Source organism: Megalobrama amblycephala, linkage group LG8 (genome assembly GCF_018812025.1).
Source record: "Megalobrama amblycephala isolate DHTTF-2021 linkage group LG8, ASM1881202v1, whole genome shotgun sequence".
Taxonomy (NCBI): Eukaryota; Metazoa; Chordata; class Actinopteri; order Cypriniformes; family Xenocyprididae; genus Megalobrama; species Megalobrama amblycephala.
Window position 1 is genome coordinate 3,836,426 of NC_063051.1, and position 24,918 is coordinate 3,861,343.

Sequence of the window (24,918 nt, forward strand, 5' to 3'; positions counted from 1 at the left end):
CACTGGTTCTTTGGGATGACTGAGGTGCTATATAGCACCGCTACTATATACAGAACATGTTAAGCCCCTGTATGGTTCTTCAGCGGTTCTTCACTGGTTCTTTGGGATGACTGAGGTGCTATATAGCACCGCTACTATATCAGAACATGTTAAGCCCCTGTATGGTTCTTCAGCGGTTCTTCATTGGTTCTTTGGGATGACTCAGGTGCTATATAGCACCGCTACTATATACAGAACATGTTAAGCCCCTGTATGGTTCTTCAGCGGTTCTTCACTGGTTCTTTGGGATGACTGAGGTGCTATATAGCACCGCTACTATATCAGAACATGTTAAGCCCCTGTATGGTTCTTCAGCGGTTCTTCACTGGTTCTTTGGGATGACTGAGGTGCTATATAGCACCGCTACTATATCAGAACATGTTAAGCCCCTGTATGGTTCTTCAGCGGTTCTTCACTGGTTCTTTGGGATGACTGAGGTGCTATATAGCACCGCTACAATATACAGAACCAGTTAAGCCCTTGTATGGTTCTTCAGTGGTTCTTTGGGGGGGTTAAGGTGCTGCTGTACAAAGAGCCTGTTAAACCCCTTTAAAGGTTCTTTACGAGTCAAAGAACCACTGTTGGTGCTGTTTAGCACCATTTTTGTTGAAGAAATGAAATGCGATACGGCACCTCTTATGGGTTCTACATAGCATTATTTGACAAAGGTGCTGTAGAGCACCTTTAAAGATATGGTGCTACATAGCACCAAAAGTGGTTCCCCTATGATTACAAGCCAAGAACCACTTTTAGTGCTATATAGCACTTTTTTTATATAGCACCACTACTGTATACAGAACCTGTTAAGCCCCTGTATGGTTCTTCAGCGGTTCTTCAGTGGTTCTTTGGGGTGGTTATGGTGCTATATATCACCACTGCCATACAAAGAACCTGTTAAGCCCTTTTAAAGGTTCCTTACAATCCAAAGAACCACTGTTTTACTACTAACCACTAATCTTTTAAAGTGTAATATTTCCAATATAGTTAAGACATGCATGAAACAGAGACATGAAAATGTATTGCAAAGTAGGAATGACCCAATTAATGGGAGAATATTACTCTTATCGTTTAAACCGCAACTGTTTTCGACCATTTTACCATTTTGAGGACTTGTGTATACTCATAAATAATGAATAGGTTAAAACTTTAGGTTTTGATACAAAAAGATTGTATCCCCACTGTTTAATCACCGGGTTTATAGTTGTGTTAAACCAGCATAGCGCAGTTTCAGCTGCAGCGCTAAACCCTATACTGCACCTCTACCTGAGAGAAAGAGAGAGCAAATGAAAGAGAGAGAGAGAGCAAACGAGCGCGCGCTCTAAGTGCAGGTTTCTGGGTTGGCAGCAGAGCGCGCGAATAGAGCGTGGCACGCGGAATATTGGCCAAAATTACCACGAACTCAAACATCAGGAGACTCTCTGCGATCAAGAACGCCACCCTTCATAAACCTATTTCTCCTAAACGCTCAAATTATCCGGTAAGTCTTCGTGGTTACATTAATTCAACCTATAAGGTTGGCGCTGAAGGCGTATATTTGTTTCCCCCTTACTGATTTTACCCAACGCTTTCGAAGTAGAATGTGTCATTTACGTTTAACAGACTGAGTCGCTATTTTTCTTTTCTGAAGCAAATTCACCTGTGACACCACCTGTAGCGGATAGCACAAACTCTTTCAACAACTTTAAGAGGTTCCGCGCACAGTCATGATGCTCGTATTTACATTATATTGCAGTTTGAACTTCCGTCAGGTGAATTTTGTCAGTTAAGTGTAAATAGGACGTAAAAAAGTAGGCTTACATCAAACCTAAATCACTGCGTATGTTGTGGTCAAGTGGACACTGCAGTTTCCTTCGTTATTTCATGACAGAAAAAGTTCTGTAATTCATCAGTTCGTCCTCAGTTGATTTCTTTAATTGACAAAAGTGCAATTTTGAAATGTGCAGAAGTGGATTTTTATGTGGTACTGGTCAACAATGTGATATGTAGCCTAATTTGTTAGACCGGGTAATACTTACAGGCAGTAGAAATTGTGTATGGATGCTCACTTGTGGTTAATAGATTTGAAATTTAGATTTTATTTTTGCAGTGACAGTCCATGACAGCACACATAATGACATTTTGAGGGTTTTGTTTCAGCGTCTGTAACAACATCTGTGTTTTCTTCTATATATCTCAAACTTTTATAGTGTATTTATGCTCAGATTAGAGTGGTTAATAAATTTACTACTAATACCAAAATTGTGTAAATAAGTTTCAAGTACAATATAGGCTACTGCTGTTAAACCTAGCACACCACTCTGTTATTTTTTACTTTATTGTGGTGATCAAATTGACTTCATTAATTAAAGATAGAAATTTACTTCATTCATAAATGTGAACAAATAGGAGACATTTTAATAATATAAACCAAATACATAACCTTGTAACTCTAAAAACAGACAGTGTGGGTTTGTATGTGTGGTGCATAACCAATATGCTATTTTGTCTTGTCTTGGAGTAAAAAAAATATTTGTGTGTCCAGTAGACACAAAATTTTTTTAACATGTAGATGCATAAATTAAAGATAACTTGCTTATTCAAATGATACTAGTTCTGTCATTTAACATTAACATGAATTAATTTTATTTTCATTCATTTTAATTTCTAATTGGTTAAAACAGATGGTGTGTAAATATATCCATAACATATATATAATGTTTGTATGTATGTGTGTGTCTGTGTGTGCATTGCAACAATGGACTGTTGTGCACTTCTCCTCATAGACTGTAGTCCATAATTTCAACAATTTACGTTTAGCGTTTATCAAGTATTTAGTTATCAAATTCGGTCAGTTTGTATTGTTTTTGTCCACCTCTTAATTTTTTGTCTCTGTTGTTATCTGATATAATTTCACCATTATATATCCATCTGCTCAAAAGGAGTCCATCTGCTGGAGTTGATGATGTTATGGCATCAATAGATAGAATAGCAGAACTGACCTTGCTCTCTGTGGCTCCCATAGAAGACGCACAAAGAAGCCCGGACACTGTGTTTGTGTCAGTGTCTGTAAAGTATGTGTGTGTGAATGCAACCCACGGGCTAAAACACCACCCACCACCTCTGTTCAAAACACCATCCTGTTCTCCAGAGCTCTTAGCAGGGCCCGTCATCCCTTTATATAACATAACACCTGGCCCACCTCCACCCCCAGCCAACACCCGCACTGCACCAAAGGTGATGAACAAGAGCACCCTCCCCACTGCAGTTTTACCTAAACTGAATCAAAACAATACACTTCTATAATGGCGGACCACTGGCCACAATAGTTAGAGATTGTTTTTTAAAGCCAGATCTTTTCTCAACAACCTGTTGATCAGTGTTTCAGACAGAGGTGGCCAAAACAATATAACCAAACCAAATACAGTTATTAGGTCTTTTCATTGTGTTCTTTTCCACCATTCAAGTGCCTGTTGCAGAAATATTAGTGCTCAGAGTTTTGTCTATTTCTGACTGATGTTTTTTTTTTTTTCTTCCATAAACTACTGTTCAAAAGTTTGGGGTCAGAATATATATTTTTTTATATAAATAAATAGTTTTATTGATCAAGGATGTGTAAAATTTATCAAAAGTGATAGAAAAAACATTTATAGTGTTACTAAATATTTTGATTTCAAATAAATGGCATTCTTTCAAACTTTGTTCATCCTAAAAAAAAAAAAAAAAATGAAATGATTGAATTCAAAATTGATCATAATAAGACCAAATCAGCATATTAATGATTTCTGTTGAATTTTGTGATACTAAAGAATGGAGAAATTACTGCTGAAAATTCAGCTTTGCCATTAAAACGATAAATTACATTTTAAAATATATCAAATTAGAAAACAATTATTTTAAATTGAAATCATTGTTCACAATATTACTGTTTTTACTGTATTTTTGATCATATAAATATAACATTGGTGAACATAAGAGTCTTCTTTCAAAAACTTTAAAAAAAATCGTGCAAACACCAAACTTTTGAACATGTAAAATTTGTAATTTTGTGGAAAACAGAAAATCATTGGCTGTATCTGAAATTCCATATTATATATTATAGGCAAAAAACAGTATGTGACAAAATAAGCATGTCTGAATTCACAGTACTCATAAAAGATTAGGCAAAAGTACCGGATTCTGAGATTCTGAAGTGTGCATATGATGGACACTTTATTATCCCATGAGGCCACGGGAGAGGATTTTTGAATGGCAGTGATGTGTCACGTGATAATGACAACATGCCGAATGTAATATACTATATTACATATATCTACTATATAGAACATAGTCGTGAAGTAATTACTTATTTAAAATAAGTACCTACTCGAGAGTAGTGATTTCGGATGCAGCAATTGTTTAAAGGTGCAGTATGTAGTCTTAATCACCTACTCAACACATGACTATATCTATAAAATACGTGCTTAACACAGTGTCACTATTGGCATAGCCGAGACATTTGAGATCACGAGATCTCATCTGTTTTATTTCTGTCTAAATGGAAACCTCCAGTTCACACTACATTCCCTGGAGCTGCTTCTAAGGATATAAAATAAGAGGACGAGTATCAGTGTGTCTGTGCATATGTGTGAATGAGAGAAGAGAGATTAGAGTAAAAAAAATGACAGAAGAAAATAACAGAACTGAATCTACAGGTTCTGAGTTTTAGGGGGGTCCATAAAACTCAGCATCACACATGACACATGCCCTCATGACCTAGATTCATGCCCCCAAGAGTGTCTCAATCTGTCCTGTCTCCTGGCAGAAAAGACACCGATTAAACTTTATTTAGCGTGAATATAAAATGCAATCAACTGTGTCTGTCAATTTTACGTTTACGTGTTATTTTATGTTAAAACTACATATAAAATACAATAACTTTCACTTCTCTGGTTAAGGACCGTATTACTCGGCTAGCTTCAGAGAGTAACTGTGATTTGACTGTCTGTGCAATGTCAGATATAAATGGGAATTTAAAATGGAGATGTTAATTAATATTTCACCCACCCACTCTTTTTACATAGTCAACATTTCCATTACCATCTGGGGATGCATTAGTCCATGCAGGTCTAATGGAGCTGGACTTATGGACCTGGTTAGTGGATTTGTTGGAGTCATTAGTTTCTCACAAGTTCAAGAGATATGAAAGCACCACAGCTGTGTAATATTTCCAGTAACAGTAGATAATGGTTCTCTTAGAAAGTCTATTTATTTTAGTTTTAACATTAGCTTGAGTCCAATTTAATTAAATGCTCAGTAGGATTTCATTGATCACAATATATTTCTTTTTTTGGTCTTCATTCTGTCAAGAAGATTGAGGGTCTCTGTCTTTGCAAACTCATTTTTTTAATTTAGATTTTAGATTTAATTGTGCCTCTTTTTAGGTTTCGCTGTTACAGTTATTTGAAAACAATGGTTTGGGTTAGCAGTGAGAATATGGAAGCCCAGTGTTGTAATGTGGAAAGCTCGGCGGGATATGTTTTATTATATTACCAGCATTCAGGAAATATTGCTGGCTGCTAACATACCCATCACTGATTCCCAAAACTATCTCCAACTCAGCAAGAGAGCAGTCTGATGTAAGACTTCCAAGTGAAAGCTTGAGAATTTGAGACTTCTCTTGAGAAGTGTTGTGGTTCTCTCACTGCAAGCTAATACTTGAAAAGCAGCCATGGAATAAAATAGAGCAACATCTTTGCTTTTATAGTCTGTTGGAATCCAGAAGCTATTGCTTTTCCCTCCTTTTTTTGTTGCCTGGGAAACGGTGTTATCATGAGGCGGGTGCTTGTTGTTAAGTGATCCACCCTCAATGTTTTTCGGTGGAAGCATGCCCAGAACAGACAGGAAATGAAGTTAACTGAGCAGCACTCTTTGTTCATGCAGTGGCATTAATACATTTTTTCTGCAGTCTGTGAAGAACATTTTCTGAAAGTTATGGGTTGAGAAAATCAAAGATCATTGTCTTCCTGCTGACGTCACAAAACAAAACCCTTTTATTTTCCAACTTCTCCACTCCAGCTACCTGTAATATAGAGAGCATTTTTCATGATCCATTCAATAACCATTTAATTTAATTAATTTATTTAGTTGCTTTAACCGTCCACCTGGAAACAAAACCATCATGACCCCCTTATGAAAGAAGACATTCATTGTATTTACAACTTTTATAACTGTGACAATGGCCGCTTATCAGAATCAACTAAACACTGGGTTTTCAAAAGTATGTGAAGTTCACAACGCCTTTGTTGCAGTAAACTTGCATGAATTTATTGCACGCCGGTCTGTTATTGTAGGGACATCGACTTTACATTTTCGTGCCCTAATCATGACACTGTGGGTGTTTGCTCAAAGTCCCTTAAAGACAAGTCATTTCACTCGGCGCCAATCTTTGAAACGCCTCTCGGGCATCCTGGGCATCATGCAATGTCTTTGAATGGGGAAACATCAAATTCTCCAAAACTGTTCGCCAACCTTCCATATTTGAAATCACCAATGAAATCTAACAACAACTGGCTCATAAATTTAGTTTCTAAACGCTTGAATCATGAAAAAAAAAAACTATTTTTCAGGCTGGATCATGCTAATGCGCATGCGCAGACCTAAATGAGCATCTCTTCGGAGGCGGGCGTCTGACTGTTTCTATAGAAACCGGTGATTCTAACGGCCGCTGAAGTGACGCGATGACTTTACCAGTCGGCGATTGGCTCTTATTTAGAAGGCGGGACTTATTCCGCCATATTGCGCGTTACACTTTCTCCCATTCAAAACAATACGAGTGACACGTCTTGTGTTATTCTATAGTCTTTGGTTTGCTTTACATGCCGGTCTGACTCTTATGAGCATTCCTTGACCAATAAAAGCTGCTATAGAGTCCAGACCTTCTGACTTCTGGAGGTCTGGCTACGCGGGACTACATTATCTTTATTAAATGAATATTTGATGACAGGCATTTTATGACAGCAAATTTGCCCATAAAGTGTTAGTTCACCCAAAAACAGAAATTTTCATCAAGTACTCACCCTCAAGTCGAGCACTCAAATTTGGTAAACGGAAGCTCAAGCATGCTTGCTTGACACGCGAGAACCAATGAGGTTCATTCTCGCGTGTCACACCAGCATGTTTGAGCTTCTGCAAGATCCAATGAGGTTCATTCTCGCGTGTCACACCAGCATGTTTGAGCTTCTGCAAGAACCAATGAGGTTCATTCTCGCGTGTCACACCAGCATGTTTGAGCTTCTGCAAGAACCAATGAGGTTCATTCTCGCGTGTCACACCAGCATGTTTGAGCTTCTGCAAGAACCAATGAGGTTTGTTCTCGCGTGTCAATCAAGTACGGTTGAACTTTCATTTACCATATTTGAGAGCTCTATGTATGTCTGCTGATCAACGTTTATATGTGAATAAAAGCTAAATTAAATCTGTTCATATATAAAGTGATCATGACTTGGATTAAATCGCTTGTTTCATATGGATTTATTTTATGAATGTTTTGAACTGTCAGAGTTTTGGGTGAATAGACTTTCAATAGAGGGACAGAAATCTCTCAGATGTCATTAAAAATATCTTCATTTCTGTTTAGAAGATGAACGAAAGTATTATGGGTTTGGAACGAATTTATGACAGAATTTTCATTTTTAGAATAACTATCCCTTTAAGTGTTTTGTCTCCTGCATATGAAAAAAGGCAAAGACAAAATGTAGAAACCACGTCAACGCTGAAACTAAGAAAAATGGCTCCAAATATTTTTGATTGATTTGATATCAGTCACACCCTGTTTTCTCTGAATCTGAGCACAGTTAATCTAAACCCATCTGTCACAGGACAGATCATAACCTAAGAGACTTGATTTTAGTCAAAACATGTAGTAACTGCGTTTTGCCTTTGCACGGCAGAATAGTACAGTGGGATTTATCCAACACTCTTAAAAGTCGTCTCCCACCGGTCAAGTTTTGGTCATATTCCAAGGATACCTTAGGGACAGATTTTCGTGAGTCCTTAAATGTAGAACTGTTTGCTTGTGTTTGTGTTGTGCAGTGCTGCGCAATGACCAGCTCCCCTTCTCTTGAATCCACCTGCCCAGCTACTGCTGGCTGTACTCTAAAGCAGCCGCACTGTACTGTACCACTGCATTTATGTATGACTGTAACCAAGGCAACAAACAACATAAGGAACAGAATGGATAGATTAGCCGACTGGGTGTGAAGCAAATCCAGGGTTCTTAATACGCACATAATTCCTCCAATTAGCTATTCCTCAGAGAAACCAGAGTCTTTTTGGGAAAGGAAGGTTCTGACTGCAGCAGCTTGTGGCTTTGTGGAGGTATTAGACAGGTAAGATAAGATGCACTGCCCTCTTTGAAGGTTGTATTGTGCTCTTTGATGTTGTCCGTTGAGTCTCAGGAATGTTTTCACACACTCCATATGACCGTTTACAATACAAAAAGTAAAGTTGTATATTTTAGTATGGATAAAATGTGTATTTATTTTGTAGTGAGTTCCATCATTTATGTCAGAATTCTCCTTGGTGTAACATCAGAGACAGATTTCTTTTTTTTCTTTTTTCTTTTTTTTTTGCGTGTGCGTGTGTGTCTTGGTGCTGTACTAAGCCATCTGGCACCTACTGTTTCACCACAGCTTGATAAGATTCACCCTTTGAAGAGACCTAAGGATCCTGCTGTCTGCTAGGCCTGTGGTGTCCATCTACAGACCTCTATCACCAGAAATCTGGTGTGTTGCATTATTTAAGAGTCATAAAATATGACGTGTTTTTGACCAAATATGAGGAAGTCAGTTCCGAGGAGCTCGATTTTGTATGTATTTTCCAATTTTGTTTGTGTAGGTTATATTGACAATGCACTTGGCAGAAAACGTGGATTTACAGTTCTAAATTTGGTCAGTTCAAAGTCGCACCTTCCTCAGATTTGCTTTAAACATAATTTAACCACTTTCAGGTCTCGATGATCCTTTTTTTCTATTGTGGAACACAGGAGGAGATTTCATCAAAATGTTTTATATATGTATGTCACATGTGTATGTATGTATACACAGTAAAATCCCCAGAGTTAAATCAGCTCTGCTCAGAGTACATATGGTCCCTCTCTAAATAGTGTTAAAGTAACACTGAAACAGAGTTAAAGTTAATGAGATAATTAAGCAATTAATAAGGCTGTGACTGAAGTCAGTTGTAGTTCTTGTGTTTCTCTTCTGCTTGTTAGCAGCAGGTGTTCATCACTAATGCACAACCATTATTTAATTAATTGCTTAATTATCTCATTAACTTTAACGCTGCTTTAGTGTTATTTTAACACTATTTAGAGAGGGACCATATGTACTCTTAGTAGAGCTGATTTAACTCTGGAGATTTTGCTGTTTATGTGTGTGTATGCTAAATGATTTATTTATTTGCTGATTTTCCTACATAAATTAGTAAGAACATTTTTTGAGATCATTGACATTGTAATCACAAATTATTTGCTTTGGATCAGAAATCAAAAGGCAGAGATGAAGCTGCATTTTTTGTTGTTTTACTTTAATTTTCGAATTAAATTAAGTCTTTGTGGAAGAAGTAATAATAAAAGAAAATTAATGAAGTACAATAACTAATTTTCTTGAAAGTTTCCAGTTTCAATGTCACTGGACTGTGGAGGAATGACAGTTCAAAGACATGAACTAAAAACTTTCCTTTTGTTTGTAAAGAGAGCTCTACCAAGGTTACTTTCCCATTCTTTTGAAACATTTAAAATGTTTCATTTAATACTGTTTAAATCATTTTGACAAGCTCTCAGAAATGGACAAAGACTGAGACGTCCATTTTGTTAAAAAATCTGGAAAAATAAAAATCTAGGTGCACTCTACCTCATTTGAGTCATATTATAAATAGCTTACATTATACTGCACATGGCTATATTTTATTTCACAGTATCATTGTGAAGAATATTATTGTAAATATAATGTGGTAGATAACACTAGATGTTGTTTATAAGTGTTTTTGCTGTGTCAAAAATGATGTAAATGAGAGTTCTGTGCTCTGAATGTAGATTAGGTGGGGGTCATATAGGGTTTATGCAAATTTCATTCCTCCTGCTTTATGTAAATTAGTGAGGTCTTTATCTATTTTATTACCACAGTTGGCAATAAAGATTATTACCATGAAGATTGTAAGTCTCAGATCTTCTTCTAATGTCCATCATTAGTTCATAGCTCTGTGGAAGGGTCAATTTGACAATTTGACTTTGGAAAGCACAACAATAACATTAGAAGGCCTATGTCTGATTGACAATGTCTGTATGTCTCAGGCTATAAACATGACAAATTTGGGCTTGATTAAAAGTTTTGTGCATTATATGGCAAGAGTGTGGAAATGTGTCATGTATATAAGGCTGACTGTACATTATCCCAGATTATTACTTGCCAATATTGACTTGAGTTAATTTTTTAACAATTTAACTTAAAACTTCCACTAAGAAAAATCAATCAGAAGACGTTTTTATAGCCAACAAGACGCACAATAATATTAATACGGAATCCTCTGCAGACATTTTCATAAATGAAATGCAAGATGACAGCAAAATATCTGACCACTGGCTACCATGACTGACCAATCAGAATCATGTATTCCAAAGAGCTGTGTTCATAATGTCCGTGATTATGCACAAGTCACCCTTTGTCATATGATTTGAGACAGTTCCCTTGTTTTTAATCAAGCCTCAGCTTTCATGGCCAGAGTACATTTACAACACACAGCTTAATGCAATGATTGTGCCAAATGAGAGACAAAACAACATGATGCACCATCAATTAGATTACTAAGTACCCATTTCTATAAATAAACTCATCCATATGAATGTGTTTTCATAAATAATGTCTGTCTCCATTTGTTGACTCACAGCTAATTGATGTTATGTCTCTTGATTTGTTTGATTGCTGCAAGAGAGCATGTTTTTTAGCTAAGAGGAGAATAAAACACACTTGTTATGGCCGATGGAGGCTTGATGGCCAATTTAGAGTATTAAATGCTCAGATGGCACTTTGCTAATTGAACATAGACACACACATAATGGAATTACAGGACAAATTGTAACTGGGATATTGTAAGACACTGACATATATGTTTCTCTATATAAAAAGAATGTAAATCTGCATGTTTTTAAAAAAATTTGCTCCATTTTGTGTACTATTTTTTTATTTTATTTAAACTACGCAGAAGACATTTTTATGGCTAAAATGTTGGACTTTCATAGCTTGAGAGACTTATTTGAGTTCTCAGTGATGCTTTAGAAATATTTTTCACTGTTAGTTTATGTTAATCTTGTTAACATGATAAGTGAAACCTTATTGTAAAGTGTTACCGAAATCTCTGACTTTTGATGTCTGGGCAAATCTGAGCTCAGTTAAAACATGTTGAGATCTCATTTGAATATAGTTGATGCATGTGAGACACTCTTTTTTTTATAAGAGAAATATTTCTGAGAGAAGACAAACGTCTACTTTTGCTTTCCATTTAATCTCATTGCTGTCTAGGGCGGATCTCATCTGAGTTTTTATCTTTCTAATGAGTGCTTTCGGCTTACTGGTAAAACAGTACAGTTAAACAGTCCAGGTAAACTCATGAAAGCACTTGAATGAATCCAAACATCATTATTTGTTTGAACAGTGCTGGTCATGAAACAATTTCAAAATCTTATTTGATGTTAAGCTCAATAGGCAGTTAGAACACTATATAGCTTTGCAGCATGTCTTATAGAAAAGGCTGAGTGACAGCAAATGTAGACACAGCTGGCAGCTCTGCAGAGAGAGAGACAAACAATGCCCAGGGCTTCAAACTGAATGTTCAGCTTTACAGAGCACAGACAGCTTTGACGACGTACAGACACATGCATGCACACAAATACTAAAGCTGGATTGCATAATTTATCAGAAACAAGGTAAAAGGGTTATATTTTGTCTATTGTTTTCTAACGCATGAATACAAGAGGCACAGATGACCTCCAAAACTCAAAAGATTTAGACAAGCACATTTTTGATATCTCCCTGCTGATGGAAGCTTGAGTAACTCTTCAGCTAGAAACATTTAGAGGAATGTTTCATTTACAAATTTGCTCACCAGAAATGTACTTCAAAATATGAATACATTTCCCTAGTGTCCTCACATCTGCCCTTTTCCTTCTGCTGCCAAAGAAAAAGTGCAGCTGCCACTGGGAATTCTTTTATGTGTTTATTGTGTTAATGGACATTCTGTTGCAAGACTTGTAATGATTGCATTTTTACATGCACCTCAGATGTGATGAGACCCTTTCTGGAAAAATAAAGAAAAATCACAAATGAAATATCTTAATATCTCAGGTGTGTCTCGTAGACAACAGTGAGAGAAAATTGAGTTTTTGCAATCAAATGTCAGAGATTTCAATGTGAACTCAAACATTTCTTAAAGGGATAGTTCACCCAAAAATGAAAATTTGATGTTTATCTGCTTACCCCCAACCTACATCCAAGATGTAGGTGACTTTGTTTCTTCAGTAGAACACAAATGATGATTTTTAACTCCAACTGTTGCGGTCTGTCAGTCAAATAATGCTAGTGGATGGGAACTTCTACTATAAGAATAAATAAAACTAGCATAGACAAGTCCAAATGAAACTCTGTGGCTCGTGATGACACATTGATGTCCTAAGACACGAAACGATTGGTTTGTGCGAGAAACCGAACAGTATTTATATCATTTTTTACCTCTAATACACCACTATGTCTAACTGCGTTCAGCATTCGCTTAGTGAGGTCTGATCGCGCTCTGACATTGGCAGTGATGTCTCGCGCATATACTTCAATGAGAGCGAGACATCACTGCCGCTGTCAGAGCGCGATCAGACCTCACTAAGCGAATGCTGAATGTGGTTGGACATAGTGGTGTATTAGAGTTAAAAAATGATCGTTTCGTGTCTTAGGATATCAATGTGTCGTCACGATCCGCAGGGTTTAATTTGGACTTGTCTATGCAAGTTTTATTTACTCTTATAGTAGAAGTTCCCATCCACTAGCATTATTTGACTGACAGACGGCAACGGTTGGAGTTAAAAATCATCATTTGTGTTCTACTGAAGAAACAAAGTCACCTACATCTTGGATGCGCTGGGGGTAAGCAAATAAACATCAAATTTTCATTTATGGGTGAACTATCCCTTTAACAAATTCTTCCAAGATTGTCTGAGCTATGCTTTTCAAATTCATTTTATAGCTCTATACTTCATCAGCAGTCTCATTTAACCCTCCCCCTCATTCTTTTTTTGAAGTTAAACATCAGAATTTGTAGTATTTCTCAGTCTATTCATTATAAACAATATAATAAGAAAAAAAATGATAAAAAAATGTTTTTTGTGAAAAATGTACAGGGTCACTATAGAGACCTGAGGTATGTGATAGTGTAAGTATATTTTTTCTGAGCAACACCAATTTAATCTCAGGTGACTCAATAAGCGCAATTCCCCTTTATTCCTTAAAGTGGCAATGTCCAATACACATTGATGATGTGATGTTTCACTCATAATTACTGCAGGCATACAACAAAAGAATACACAAGTATCATCAGCAAAACTTGGAACGGCTCAAATATTTAAGTACTGTTCGCAATCAAACATTATAGTCAGTGTCACTTGATGGTGGATCTGATAAAAAAGCTGTCAGCAATGAAAATATTGCTCTTGAAGACATTGAAAATGATAGTTTTGAGAATATTGTTGAGATCATGAATATGAGCCAAATGCTAGGTTGTATTGGGGAAATGAGCTCTGATGATGACAATTATGATGGTAAAAAAGCATCTGCTTAAATTGAACCCTTCCAAGTTCCAAAAGATAATTAAATATGCTCTTTTTATTTATTTATTTTTTTTATTCTTTTGTGATTGTTATTAAAACATCGGGAGGTTTTGTGCTATTGCGGCAGTTAGAAATCCATCCACAACATTAGATATATATCTGGGTCACTAAAGACCCGAATATGTAATAATGATGGCCAAAACACTCATGCTAAAATGTATGATGTATCATAGTTGATACTCACATTTTAATTGCTTATGCAAAACAATAACATTATTACTAAACACAGTCCCAGTTTAGTTTTTAAACATCTCTTCTCCTGTTCTCCAAACAGAGCTGTCTTTAAGGCACTTCTCTCCCCTCATTACCATGCATATATTGGCCTTGCAAAGCCAGTGTCTCCTGCAATCATAGGGGCCAAGGGGAGATTAATTAGAGACCTTAGTGCTTCTGTGACGGGCAAAGCAAACAGCCTCTCTCCCAGTCTGTAATTTATGTAATGCCTCCTTTACTGTGAATATCAGGAATGGCCTTTTTTTTTTTCTTTTTTTTTTTGGTTGATACTCCGTTGCTGGGTGATAATGATGCTTCAGTCTGCTCTCCTGCCTTTTCTGGACTATTCTGGGAGAGTGGAGGAGGGAAAATAGGATGTTTTTGTACTGTAACATCAAACAAAGAGTTTCAGAGTAAGTTCAAGCCCAGCAGAGTTCAGAGGCGTGCAGTGCATGTGAACTATTGTGCTGGTTTTTGTCTTGGTTCTTTGTTAATGTTGAAAGCCTGAAGCCTTTAGAGACAAAATCATGTCACATTATCCGGTGGAGCTTCAGTGTGATTGAGGACTGTCATGGTGTTTGGCAAATTGTTGGGTCAGACCCGAGTAGCGGTGCAATTGTACTGCCAGCCTGATGCGTAATTGCTTGTTTGTGTGAGGCCTTTTTTGTCGTTTGTTTCAGTATGTTATACTGCAATAGATAATAGCTGTCCTCCCAGCTCTCAAAACAGTAAAGTGACATTTTTAGAAGATTCACCACAGTTTTGAGAGTCTATTCAGGCTCTTCAAAGAAGATTAAACTAACAGAGCATCATATGATGTGCTGCATAAGGGGAATTTAACACTGGTAGGGGACTTTTGTGCTCTGCGTGTGGTGCATTTAGTTTGGAGCATTGTGTTCTTCTTTGGTCGTTTCACTAGTTCACTAGTTAATTTTAATGTAAAACGCTGTAGGGTTTATTACAAAAGGAATAAAGCCATAGGAAACCTTTACAAAAGTACACATTAAAGCAAGTACTTACACAAATGCTCAGCTATAGTGAGGATTTCACAAAAAATGAAGCCATGTTTGTGATGGCCAGATTATATCTTTTATTCTAAAATCAACTGCAACTGAAAGAACAACCATCTTGCTACCAGATCATAAAAACGAAAGAAAAGTTATCTTTCCAGTTTTTCTTCAAAATATCATTTGTTCGAAGGTTTCACAGAAATAAATGGGTTGTGAATGCCATTTCGTGTTGACTTGAAGGATAAGTTTATGACACAAAACATGTCATTCTGCATCGCCCGGCAGACTTTTGACAGCTCCTGGGCTTTTGTTAAAACTACAGGTCGAACTTTTGCATTTTTGTATTCCCACCCAGTAGGTTTAAAGGTGCCCTAGAACTTATTTTTAAAAGATGTAATATAAGTCTAAGGTGTCCCCTGAATGTGTCTTTGAAGTTTCAGCTCAAAATGCCCCATAGATTTTTTTTAATTCATTTTTTTAACTGCCTATTTTGGGGCATCATTAACTATACACCGATATATAGGTTGTGGCCCCTTTAAATCTCTCCAGCATAAACACAGTTTACATAGCTAATATAACTCTCAAAATGGATCTTTACAAAATGTTCTTCATGCATGCTGCTTGCATGCGTCGGATCATGTAAGTATAGTATTTATTTGGATGTATTACATTTGATTCTGAATAAGTTTGAGGCTATGCTGCGTGGCTAAAGCTAACATTACACACTGTTGGAGAGATTTATAAAGAATGAAGTTGTGTTTATGCATTATACAGACTGCAAGTGTTTAAAAATGAAAATAACGACGGCTCTCTTGTCTCCGTGAATACAGTAATAAACGATGGTAACTTTAACCACATTTAACAGTACATTAGCAACATGCTAACGAAACATTTAGAAAGACAATTCACAAATATCACTAAAAATATCATGTTATCATGGATCATGACAGTTATTATTGCTCCATCTGCCATTTTTCGCTATTGTCCTTGCTTGCTTACCTAGTCTGATGATTCAGCTGTGCACAGATCCAGACGTTAATACTGGCTGCCCTTGTGTAATGCCTCGATCATGGGCTGGCATATGCAAATATTGGGGGCGTACACCCCGACTGTTACGTAACAGTCGGTGTTATGTTGAGATTCGCCTGTTCTTTGGAGGTCTTTTAAACAAATGAGATTTATATAAGAAGGAGGAAACAATGGAGCTTGAAACTCAGTGCATGTCTTTTCCATGTACTGAACTCTTGTTATTCAGCTATGCCAATATAAATTCAATATTTAATTCTAGGGCACCTTTAACAGAGAGGTGGTGACAAAATCATCAAAGTGCATTATGGGTTTTGAAGTTTTTGGCAAAAGGTAACCCTACAGCCCTTTTCTCTGATTTCTCTATTCATGTAGCACTGATTAATTTTTTGCATAGACAGCCAAGTTTTATTAAAACCTAATTTTGCCAGCATTAAATTTCACCTTTAAAGGCATTGTTTACCCAAAAATGAAAATTCTGTCATCATTTACTCACCCTCATGTTGTTCCAAGCCTGTATTGAAGATATTTTTAAAAAATAAATAAATAAAAAATTGTTTTTGTCTGTATAATGAAAGTCAGTGGAGTCCAAAACAACATTGTATGCACTTCCATTGTATGAACAAAAAAATATCTTCTTTTGTGTTTGACAACAGGAATACCCTCATTCAGGTTTCAGGGTAAATTATGACTCAGTTTATATGTTTATTTTGATGGGACCCAATATCACTCATCATTTGGTATGATCCAAATGCAAATAAATTAAGACTGCTTAATGAATGTCATTTTTATCTCGCTTCGGTCTTTTCCTATTGCTTGCTCTCAGATCTATCATAAATAAGCATGATTATTGCATGTTCAAAGAATCTGAATTTTTCAGAGCTACTTCCTGCCATAAGTGGAAATTGTCACTTTTGGAATAAATTGTAGGCATTGCTCATGTGTGGTTATGAGTGTGCTGTCTGCCAAATCTCTCTCTCCCCCTCTTTCTCACTGACTTTTTTTTCGCTCTCAGATAAATGAGAATTTATTCCTCCTCTTTGAGTTCTGGCTTAGACAGAGAGAAAAGCGCAGGGTCATGCAGCTCACTTGCAGCTCAATGGAAAAAAAGAAAGAAAAAAGAAACAACTGTGTGTATTTTAATTGTCAATGAATGAATGTGGAGCGGCATCTCAAGGCTTCACAGCAAAAACTCTCTTCATAATTTATTAAACTCACACCATCATCAGCACATCAGCAGCTTTTCAAGACATGCACAATTAAAATGTGCTCTCAAAGGGTGGAGAAAAGACAAAAATTCTCTAATCATCAACATTATTGTGTATTGAGAGGCTGATAATTTGCTTGGTAATGTTGAATATGTAACGTAAAGAAGGATTTAACTGATGCAGCAGTGTTGATTTGTGCTATATATGTTATTATTGCTGTGACAGTGGCTCATTTCAGGTTTCACCGTTCAAGTTTGTGGTGGTTAAATTTTGCTCACCAAGGCTGCATTTATTTGATCAAAATACAGTAATATTGTGAAATATTATTACAATTTAAAGTAAATGTTTTCTATTCAAATGTATTTTAAAATGTAATTTGTTCCTGCAAAGCTGAATTTTTCAGGGTCACATGATCCTTCAAATGCAGCTTAATATTTTTGTGTTAACTCTGATGCATTTTTTCAGGATTCTTTTATGAATAGAAAGTTAAAAAGAACAATGTTTATTTGAAATGGAAAATTTACTTTCACATTTGATCAATTTTTATTGCATCCTTGGTGAATGAAAGTATTAATTTCTTTCAAAAATGAAAAAACATCCCACTGACCGCAAACTTTTGAACTGTAGTGTATCATATTATCATTCCTGGTGTGATTTAAAAAGTACCGGAGCATAGTGCTGTTCATTCAATGCTGTTATATAATTGCAATGTTATCTTATAGTAAATATAATTCAAAATTCTTACATTTTCAGAAGAAATATGTTATAGCTAGGGTCCCTCCTTCAGTGTGCTATAAATCTATTACCCACCACCGAAAATAATAAGCACAATTGCTTAAAAAAGTAATAACACACATCTCCTCAAAAAACCGCATGGTTTGAGATCATTCATGTCCATAGTACTTGATGCATTTGAAAAATTATGAAATAATTTTTTGTGTTTGCTTTCCAGAGCAGTAGCAGCCATGCCATTTGGCTGTTTGACGCTGGGAGAGAAGAAGGACTACAACAGTCCGTCAGAGGTCACTGATAAGTATGACCTGGGACAGGTAGTGAAATCGTGAGTACAAATCTATGGTTACATCTTCCTCTTATTTTCATGTTGTTTATAGTAACCTTTTCGTGTATGCTTGTGAAAATGCTCCTTTTTGCACTTTTCTAACTTAATATAGTTTTTTCTTCATTACAAATTCTTTTTGACATTTCCAAAAATTCTTTCCAGGTTTAAATAAGATTTTGAATCCCAGATTTTCAATGTTGACTCAACAGCACTGTTTATTGTCTGTCTGCATTACCAGGGAGGAGTTTTGTGAAATCTTCAGGGCGAAGGACAAGAACACACTGAAAATGTACACCTGTAAAAAGTTCCTGAAGAAAGACGGGAGAAAAGTACGGAAAGCAGCCAAAAACGAGATTCTCATCTTGAAAATGTACGTTTTCTGTGCAGGTTATTTACATTTCCCATGTCTTAAAGGTGCTTGCAGATGGTGCTCACAGCTGAAATTTGTTTAACAAGAGTAGCAGAATGTAGTCGACTCTTTACCATGCAAATGATTTTATTTTTGCAGATAGTCATGATTTCTTTTCAGTTTCTAGCCTGCTTCCTTTCACAGTGTCACAGTTTCTCTCTGGCTTTCTCTCTGTCTCTCCCTGCAGGGTGAAGCATCATAACATCCTCCAGCTGGTAGATGTCTTTGAGACGAGAAAAGAGTACTTCCTCTTTCTGGAGCTGTAAGTGCTTTGGGATTTTTGTGTGTGAGAGGGAAAAAGAAAATACAAGGATGCGAATGAATACTGTTTGCTTCCATTGTGTTTAAATTTTAAAGAAATACTTGAATCAAAATTGAAAATTCTTTTATTTACTCACCCTCATGTTGTTCCAAACCCATGTCGCTTTCTCTCTTCTGTGGAACACACACACACACACACACACACACACACGCTATATATATATATATATATGTATATATCTCCCCTGAATGGATAGGGATGTGGAATATAGAATAACAGAATATCAAACAGTATATTTAGTGAATAATAAAGTGAGTAGGGACTTAGATTTTCAAGCTGCAAATGGTTGAAATGTTGACAAAACTGTTTTCATTTTTTTTGTAACTTTATGATTTTTATCTATAAACCAAAAAGTGGACTTTTTGCAATTATCCTTACATTGCAAGCACAAGTTTTTCACTCTAACATGTGAATATCTGGTTTGCCTTTTACTTCAGGGCCACAGGAAGGGAGGTGTTCGACTGGATCTTAGACCAGGGCTACTACTCAGAACGTGACACCAGCAATGTGATTCGGCAGGTGCTTGAGGCTGTGGCTTACCTGCACTCTCTCCACATCGTTCACAGAAACCTAAAGGTGACTTGGGGCTTTACTTCCATCTAATGGTCACCACATGGTATTGCACCAGAATGCAATCTCAGACTTGTGTCAGGAGACAGAGGTTGATTAAACACAAAGTTAATTCACACCAAAAGGAAAATTCTGTTATCATTGACGTCTTTTTCTTTTAAATGCAATCCTAAAAATTCTTATAAATGCTTTGTAATGTGAAGTTCATGAGGTTTAATATAATTTATTGCTTTTACTACTGTATCTCACCTCATCAGCTGGAAAATCTGGTCTACTATAACCGTCTGAAGAACTCCAAGATTGTAATCAGTGACTTTCATCTGGCCAAACTGGAAAATGGTCTCATCAAAGAGCCATGTGGCACACCAGAGTACCTTGGTAAGGAAAAAGTGTCAAATTTTCAGATGTAACTGCACCATATATTATGAATCATGATTATTAATATAAATATATTTATATAATTATAATATATTAGGGTCAATGATGTAACACTAATCAGTTTATGTTAAAAATATTAAAAATACAATTTCTGAATTAAAATGTCTTTTTTTTTTTTCTTTTTCTTTTTGTGGGGCTTAAAATCAAAAATATCTTTTTGTCTAAAATGTTTTTTAAATAATTATTAAAATTTGTATTGAATGTCTCAGGAAGTTATTTAAATACCTTTACTTGATTTTAGCCATTACATCATAGATGTTTTGCAAAAATGTATGAAACCAACATGAATACAAAAATTACATACTTCAATATACTTTAAATATACTTCACCTTTTCATCATGTTGGGCATATTTATTTATTTGACCCATTATCATAATTCAGCCTTTTTCTTCTTTCTCTCTTACAGCTCCAGAGGTGGTTGGCAGACAGAGATATGGCAGACCAGTGGACTGCTGGGCCATCGGGGTGATCATGTACATCCTGTGAGTTCATGAGTCGACATCTATACATTTGATTCATTGTATAAGACAGTCCAACATGTTAATTTCATTGTGCTCTTGAACAAGACCTTTGTTTATTAGTAGACCCCACAGATATCTGTTTTGAAGTCACTTACCTGACACATCCGTGGAGTCTTTCATGAATTCATCAGCATGTACATTCCATTCCATTGAGTGTTAGATGATCATTGCCACTCTGTAAGTGCACTGTATTTCCCACATCTAATTCTCTCCCTAATATCTCCTAAACAATCAATTGCTCATGTAGTTCTATAGTCCTAAGAATCTTCTTGCCCTAGGAAATTTATATTATCATGTTCAACAGACTGTCAGGAAACCCACCTTTTTATGATGAGACAGAAGATGACGATTATGATAATCATGATAAGAACTTGTTCCGGAAAATTCTGTCTGGAGACTACGAGTTTGACTCACCCTATTGGGATGACATCTCAGATTCAGGTACAATACTCAAATCACCGTACAGTAGGTTTGGAATGAATCTATGGGGTTCTGATCAAAACACAAATTCAACTTAACTATTTTGAATTGCAGCAAAAAGCCTAGTTGCATGTTTAATGGATGTGGACCAGGACCAAAGACTGACTGCACAGGAAGCCATCAACCATGAGTGGTAAGGAGCCTTTTCCAGTGTCTTTTATAATTAATCTTTGCAGTATTGTTTAAAAAGCTGTGCTTTTTTGTGTGTTTGTTGCTTAGGATATCTGGAAATGCTGCCTCAGACAAGAACATCAAAGATGGCGTTTGTGCTCAGATTGAGAAAAACTTTGCTAAAGCTAAATGGAAGGTAAGATGATTTAGTTATCTCTAGTCATTGCGTTGTGATACACTGCCATTCAAAAGTTTGGGGTCAGTAAGTTGTTGTTTTTTTCTTTTCAAGAAATTAGCAAGCATTAAATTGATTAAAAGTGACAGTAAAGGCATTTATAATGTTACGAAAGATTTCTATTTCAAATAAGTGCTGTATTAGAATGATTTCTGAAGGATCATATGACACTGAAGACTGGAATAATGATGGAATAAATTACATTTTAAAATATATTCAAATAGAAAACAGTTCAATCATAACAATTATTTCACAATATTACTGTTTTTATTGTATTATTGATCATCCTGGGTGAGCATAAAAGACGTCTTTTGAAAACTAACTGTCACCAAACTTCTGAACGGTAGTGTATACACCAAATTCCAATGGGTTTACTTACTAAAAAGACGTTTTAATTTATTAATGATTTAAGTTATTATTGGTTAAAACATATAATAAAACATTATTATTATTTTTGTTATCCAGAAAGCTGTTCGTGTGACCACCATGATGAAGAGACTTAGGGCTCCAGATCAGAGTGACTCTGGAGCCTCTAGTCCTGCACTGGGAGCCTCAGGAGGACCTGTTACCCCCAGCACCACCCCTGTTCCCCTGGCTGCCACACCAGTGCCTCCCCACAGCACCCTGGTAGGCCAAGATCACCCCGAGGCCCAGGGACAGGAGGCATCGGCTCCAACACGGTGTAATGGAGAGATGTTGACATCCCAGCAGCGTTAGTGGGGAGACAAGGGAGGAATAGAATGGCTGATTACATTTAGAGAAATATAGTAACAAATAGAGCAGCACCATATTGAAATCTAATGGTGGAGCAAAATTCAATTGTGCTTAGAAGCTTGATCGCCATTTTACATTTTCATTTGTGCAAAATGCTGTAATCTACGAAGACTTTAAAATGTAAATCCCAGACCCATAGTAGTTTATGGCCCAGTTTCACAGACATTTCACAGATATTTAACTTTTACAAATGTACACTTGAAAAAAACATTACTGATTTTGAGACATTTTGAGACAAAACAATGGCACTGACATATTTTAAGATATGTCAGTACAAGTTGCTGTCAGTTAAAACAGCTCAAACATGCATTTTAGTTCAGGACTAGCTTAAGCCTTGTCTGTGAAACCAGGGGTACATGTATTTTCTTAAATAGCTTTATCGAAGAAATATTGGTTGTTACTTCTCAAATAATACAGTGATTTAATTTTCTTAATTTGCCATTGTTAATTCAAATCTATTCAATTGCTGCCATTACAGTTTATTTATTTGGTTCTTAGTGTTCCTAAGTTTATGTGGTTCAAATATATTCAGCTTTATTTGTTACATACCTGAAACTTGCAGGTGGAAAACTATATTTTTCCACATTTTTTTGGACCATTTTTTTAAAAAATACAACCGAATGAGATTAATCTAAAAGCATTAAAGGATTAGTCAACTTTCAAATAAAATTTTCCTGATAATTTACTCACCCCCATGTCATCCAAGATGTTCATGTTTTTCTTTCTTTAGTCGAAAAAGAAATTAACGTTTTTGATGAAAACATAAACAAATGATCGCCTTCCAAGTGGTTTCGCCAAAACCGCACTTTCGTATTCTTCAAAAAGCTTACGCTGCATGTCCTACGCCTTCCCTATTCTACTTACGGAACAAACACAGCGTCAGTTTCATTTTTTCCGTAAGTAGAATAGGGAAGGCGTAGGACATGCAGCAGTGCTTCCCACACATAGACTTTACTTGGGCGGGCCGCCCACGTATAATAACGGCCGCCCAATTATATTCGGAGACACATTTTTGCTTTTATTATTTTTATCCTCTCATACTTTTATATCCGCGCAAGATAATGAAACCATCCGCGATCGATTAACTAGTCGTTTCGTACCTACTCGTGTGCGTCAGAACTGTTTACTCCCGCTAACATTCAAACGGGCGCTGCATTTTGCAAAGTCACAAGGGGGCGCTGTTGCGCGTTCTACAAGCTCACGCGACAGCGCTTCAGACTGCTTCAAAGTGATTTTCAATCAATGAAAAGCGCAGATTTATGCCAAGTGATTGCTAATGAACTCAAGTTGATGAATTATTACAATGTCTACTTTATGGCCTTTATATAAAATGTTTTAGACGATTGTAAGAATCTGAAGGATCAGCCTGCAATAGTACAGACATTTCAAAATAAGAGTACCTGTGTATTTTGGGCTTGTTAATAATTAAAAGTAACATGCTAAGTTTTTTCTTTTGAGCATTATTGGTATTTTGGTTACACTATAAATTGTATTTAATTTGATTTCCATTTAATTCATAGTAAATTATTGTAGTCTCCCCCACAGAAAGAAAAGACTAAGAACATTATTTGACACATATATTATTCATTTTATAAATTTTACTATTTTACTTTAATTCACAGAGAGAGACACTATATGGCAGCAAGGAGAACATAGGAAAATGTGAACCATTTAAATTCTGTAATTTTGCATAATTTACAATGCATAATAATGCATAATATTGGTATGTAATTAAATGTAATATGTTATTTAATTAAAATTAATTTCAATAAATAGAAATACTGTTAAAAATCACATATTGTTTGTTTGTCACATGTAGTAGACCATTTTTGTGCCATGGATAATAGGAGGATTTTTCGCCCGGCTACCACCGCAAGTATATTTCAAACCTGTGGGAAGCACTGTGCAGCGTAAGCTTTTTGAAGAATACGAAAGTGCGGTTTTGGCGGAGGCACTTCGAAAGCGATCATTTGTTTATATAAAGCATATACATTTAAAATTTTTTTTCAAAAATGGCCGATCGTTTCGTTAGATAAGACCCTTATTCCTCATCTGGTATTGTTTAAAGCCCTTTGAAGCTGCACTGAAACTGTAATTTTGACCATCAACCGTTTGGAGACCATTAAAGTCCACTATAAGCAGAATAATCCTGGAATGTTTTCATCAAAAACATTAATTTAATAAATAACACTTAATTTCTTTTCGACTGAAGAAAGAAGGACATGGACATCTTGGATGACATGGGGGTTAGTAAATTATCAGGAAAATTTTATTTGAAAGTGAACTAATCCTTTAAAGAAGATAATTCACTTAAACACAAACAGAAATTAATATTATGCTTTTAAATCTGGATTTAAAAAAAAAATGGTTTGACTTTGATTTAGACTTTTATATAGACCTTCTCCAATTGTCTGTTTGATGCAGAAGAGCACAGCTGCTGAATTACAATATATATCAATATTTTGTGTCATAATATTGGCTAACTAGCAACTAAAACTGCTGCTGTACTTCCTTAATGTACAAATCATATGTTACCAGTACTATCATCATATGAATATAATTTGGTGTTTTTGTACTGCTGAATCATGTTTCTTTTTCTTTCGCTGTACAATCTTA

At 36.0% G+C, this 24,918-nt stretch overlaps 1 protein-coding gene across 2 annotated transcripts; it reads left to right on the forward strand.

Annotated features, from left to right (window-relative positions):
- The first annotated feature begins 1,297 nt into the window (after window positions 1-1,297).
- On the forward strand, window positions 1,298-23,000 carry camkva (CaM kinase-like vesicle-associated a). 2 transcript variants are annotated; one of them, XM_048198788.1, is made up of 11 exons: window positions 1,298-1,516; window positions 18,334-18,441; window positions 18,680-18,811; window positions 19,038-19,112; window positions 19,610-19,748; window positions 20,000-20,120; window positions 20,588-20,663; window positions 21,007-21,143; window positions 21,237-21,315; window positions 21,402-21,489; window positions 21,994-23,000. In XM_048198788.1, exons 2-11 carry the CDS (start codon window positions 18,347-18,349, stop codon window positions 22,243-22,245), a joined length of 1,194 nt encoding a protein of 397 aa, XP_048054745.1. In that variant the 5' UTR covers window positions 1,298-1,516; window positions 18,334-18,346; the 3' UTR covers window positions 22,246-23,000. The 2 variants fall into 2 exon arrangements, with proteins under 2 accessions (XP_048054745.1, XP_048054746.1); XM_048198789.1 differs by lacking the exon at window positions 1,298-1,516 and adding an exon at window positions 8,260-8,384.
- The last annotated feature ends 1,918 nt before the right edge of the window (window positions 23,001-24,918 follow it).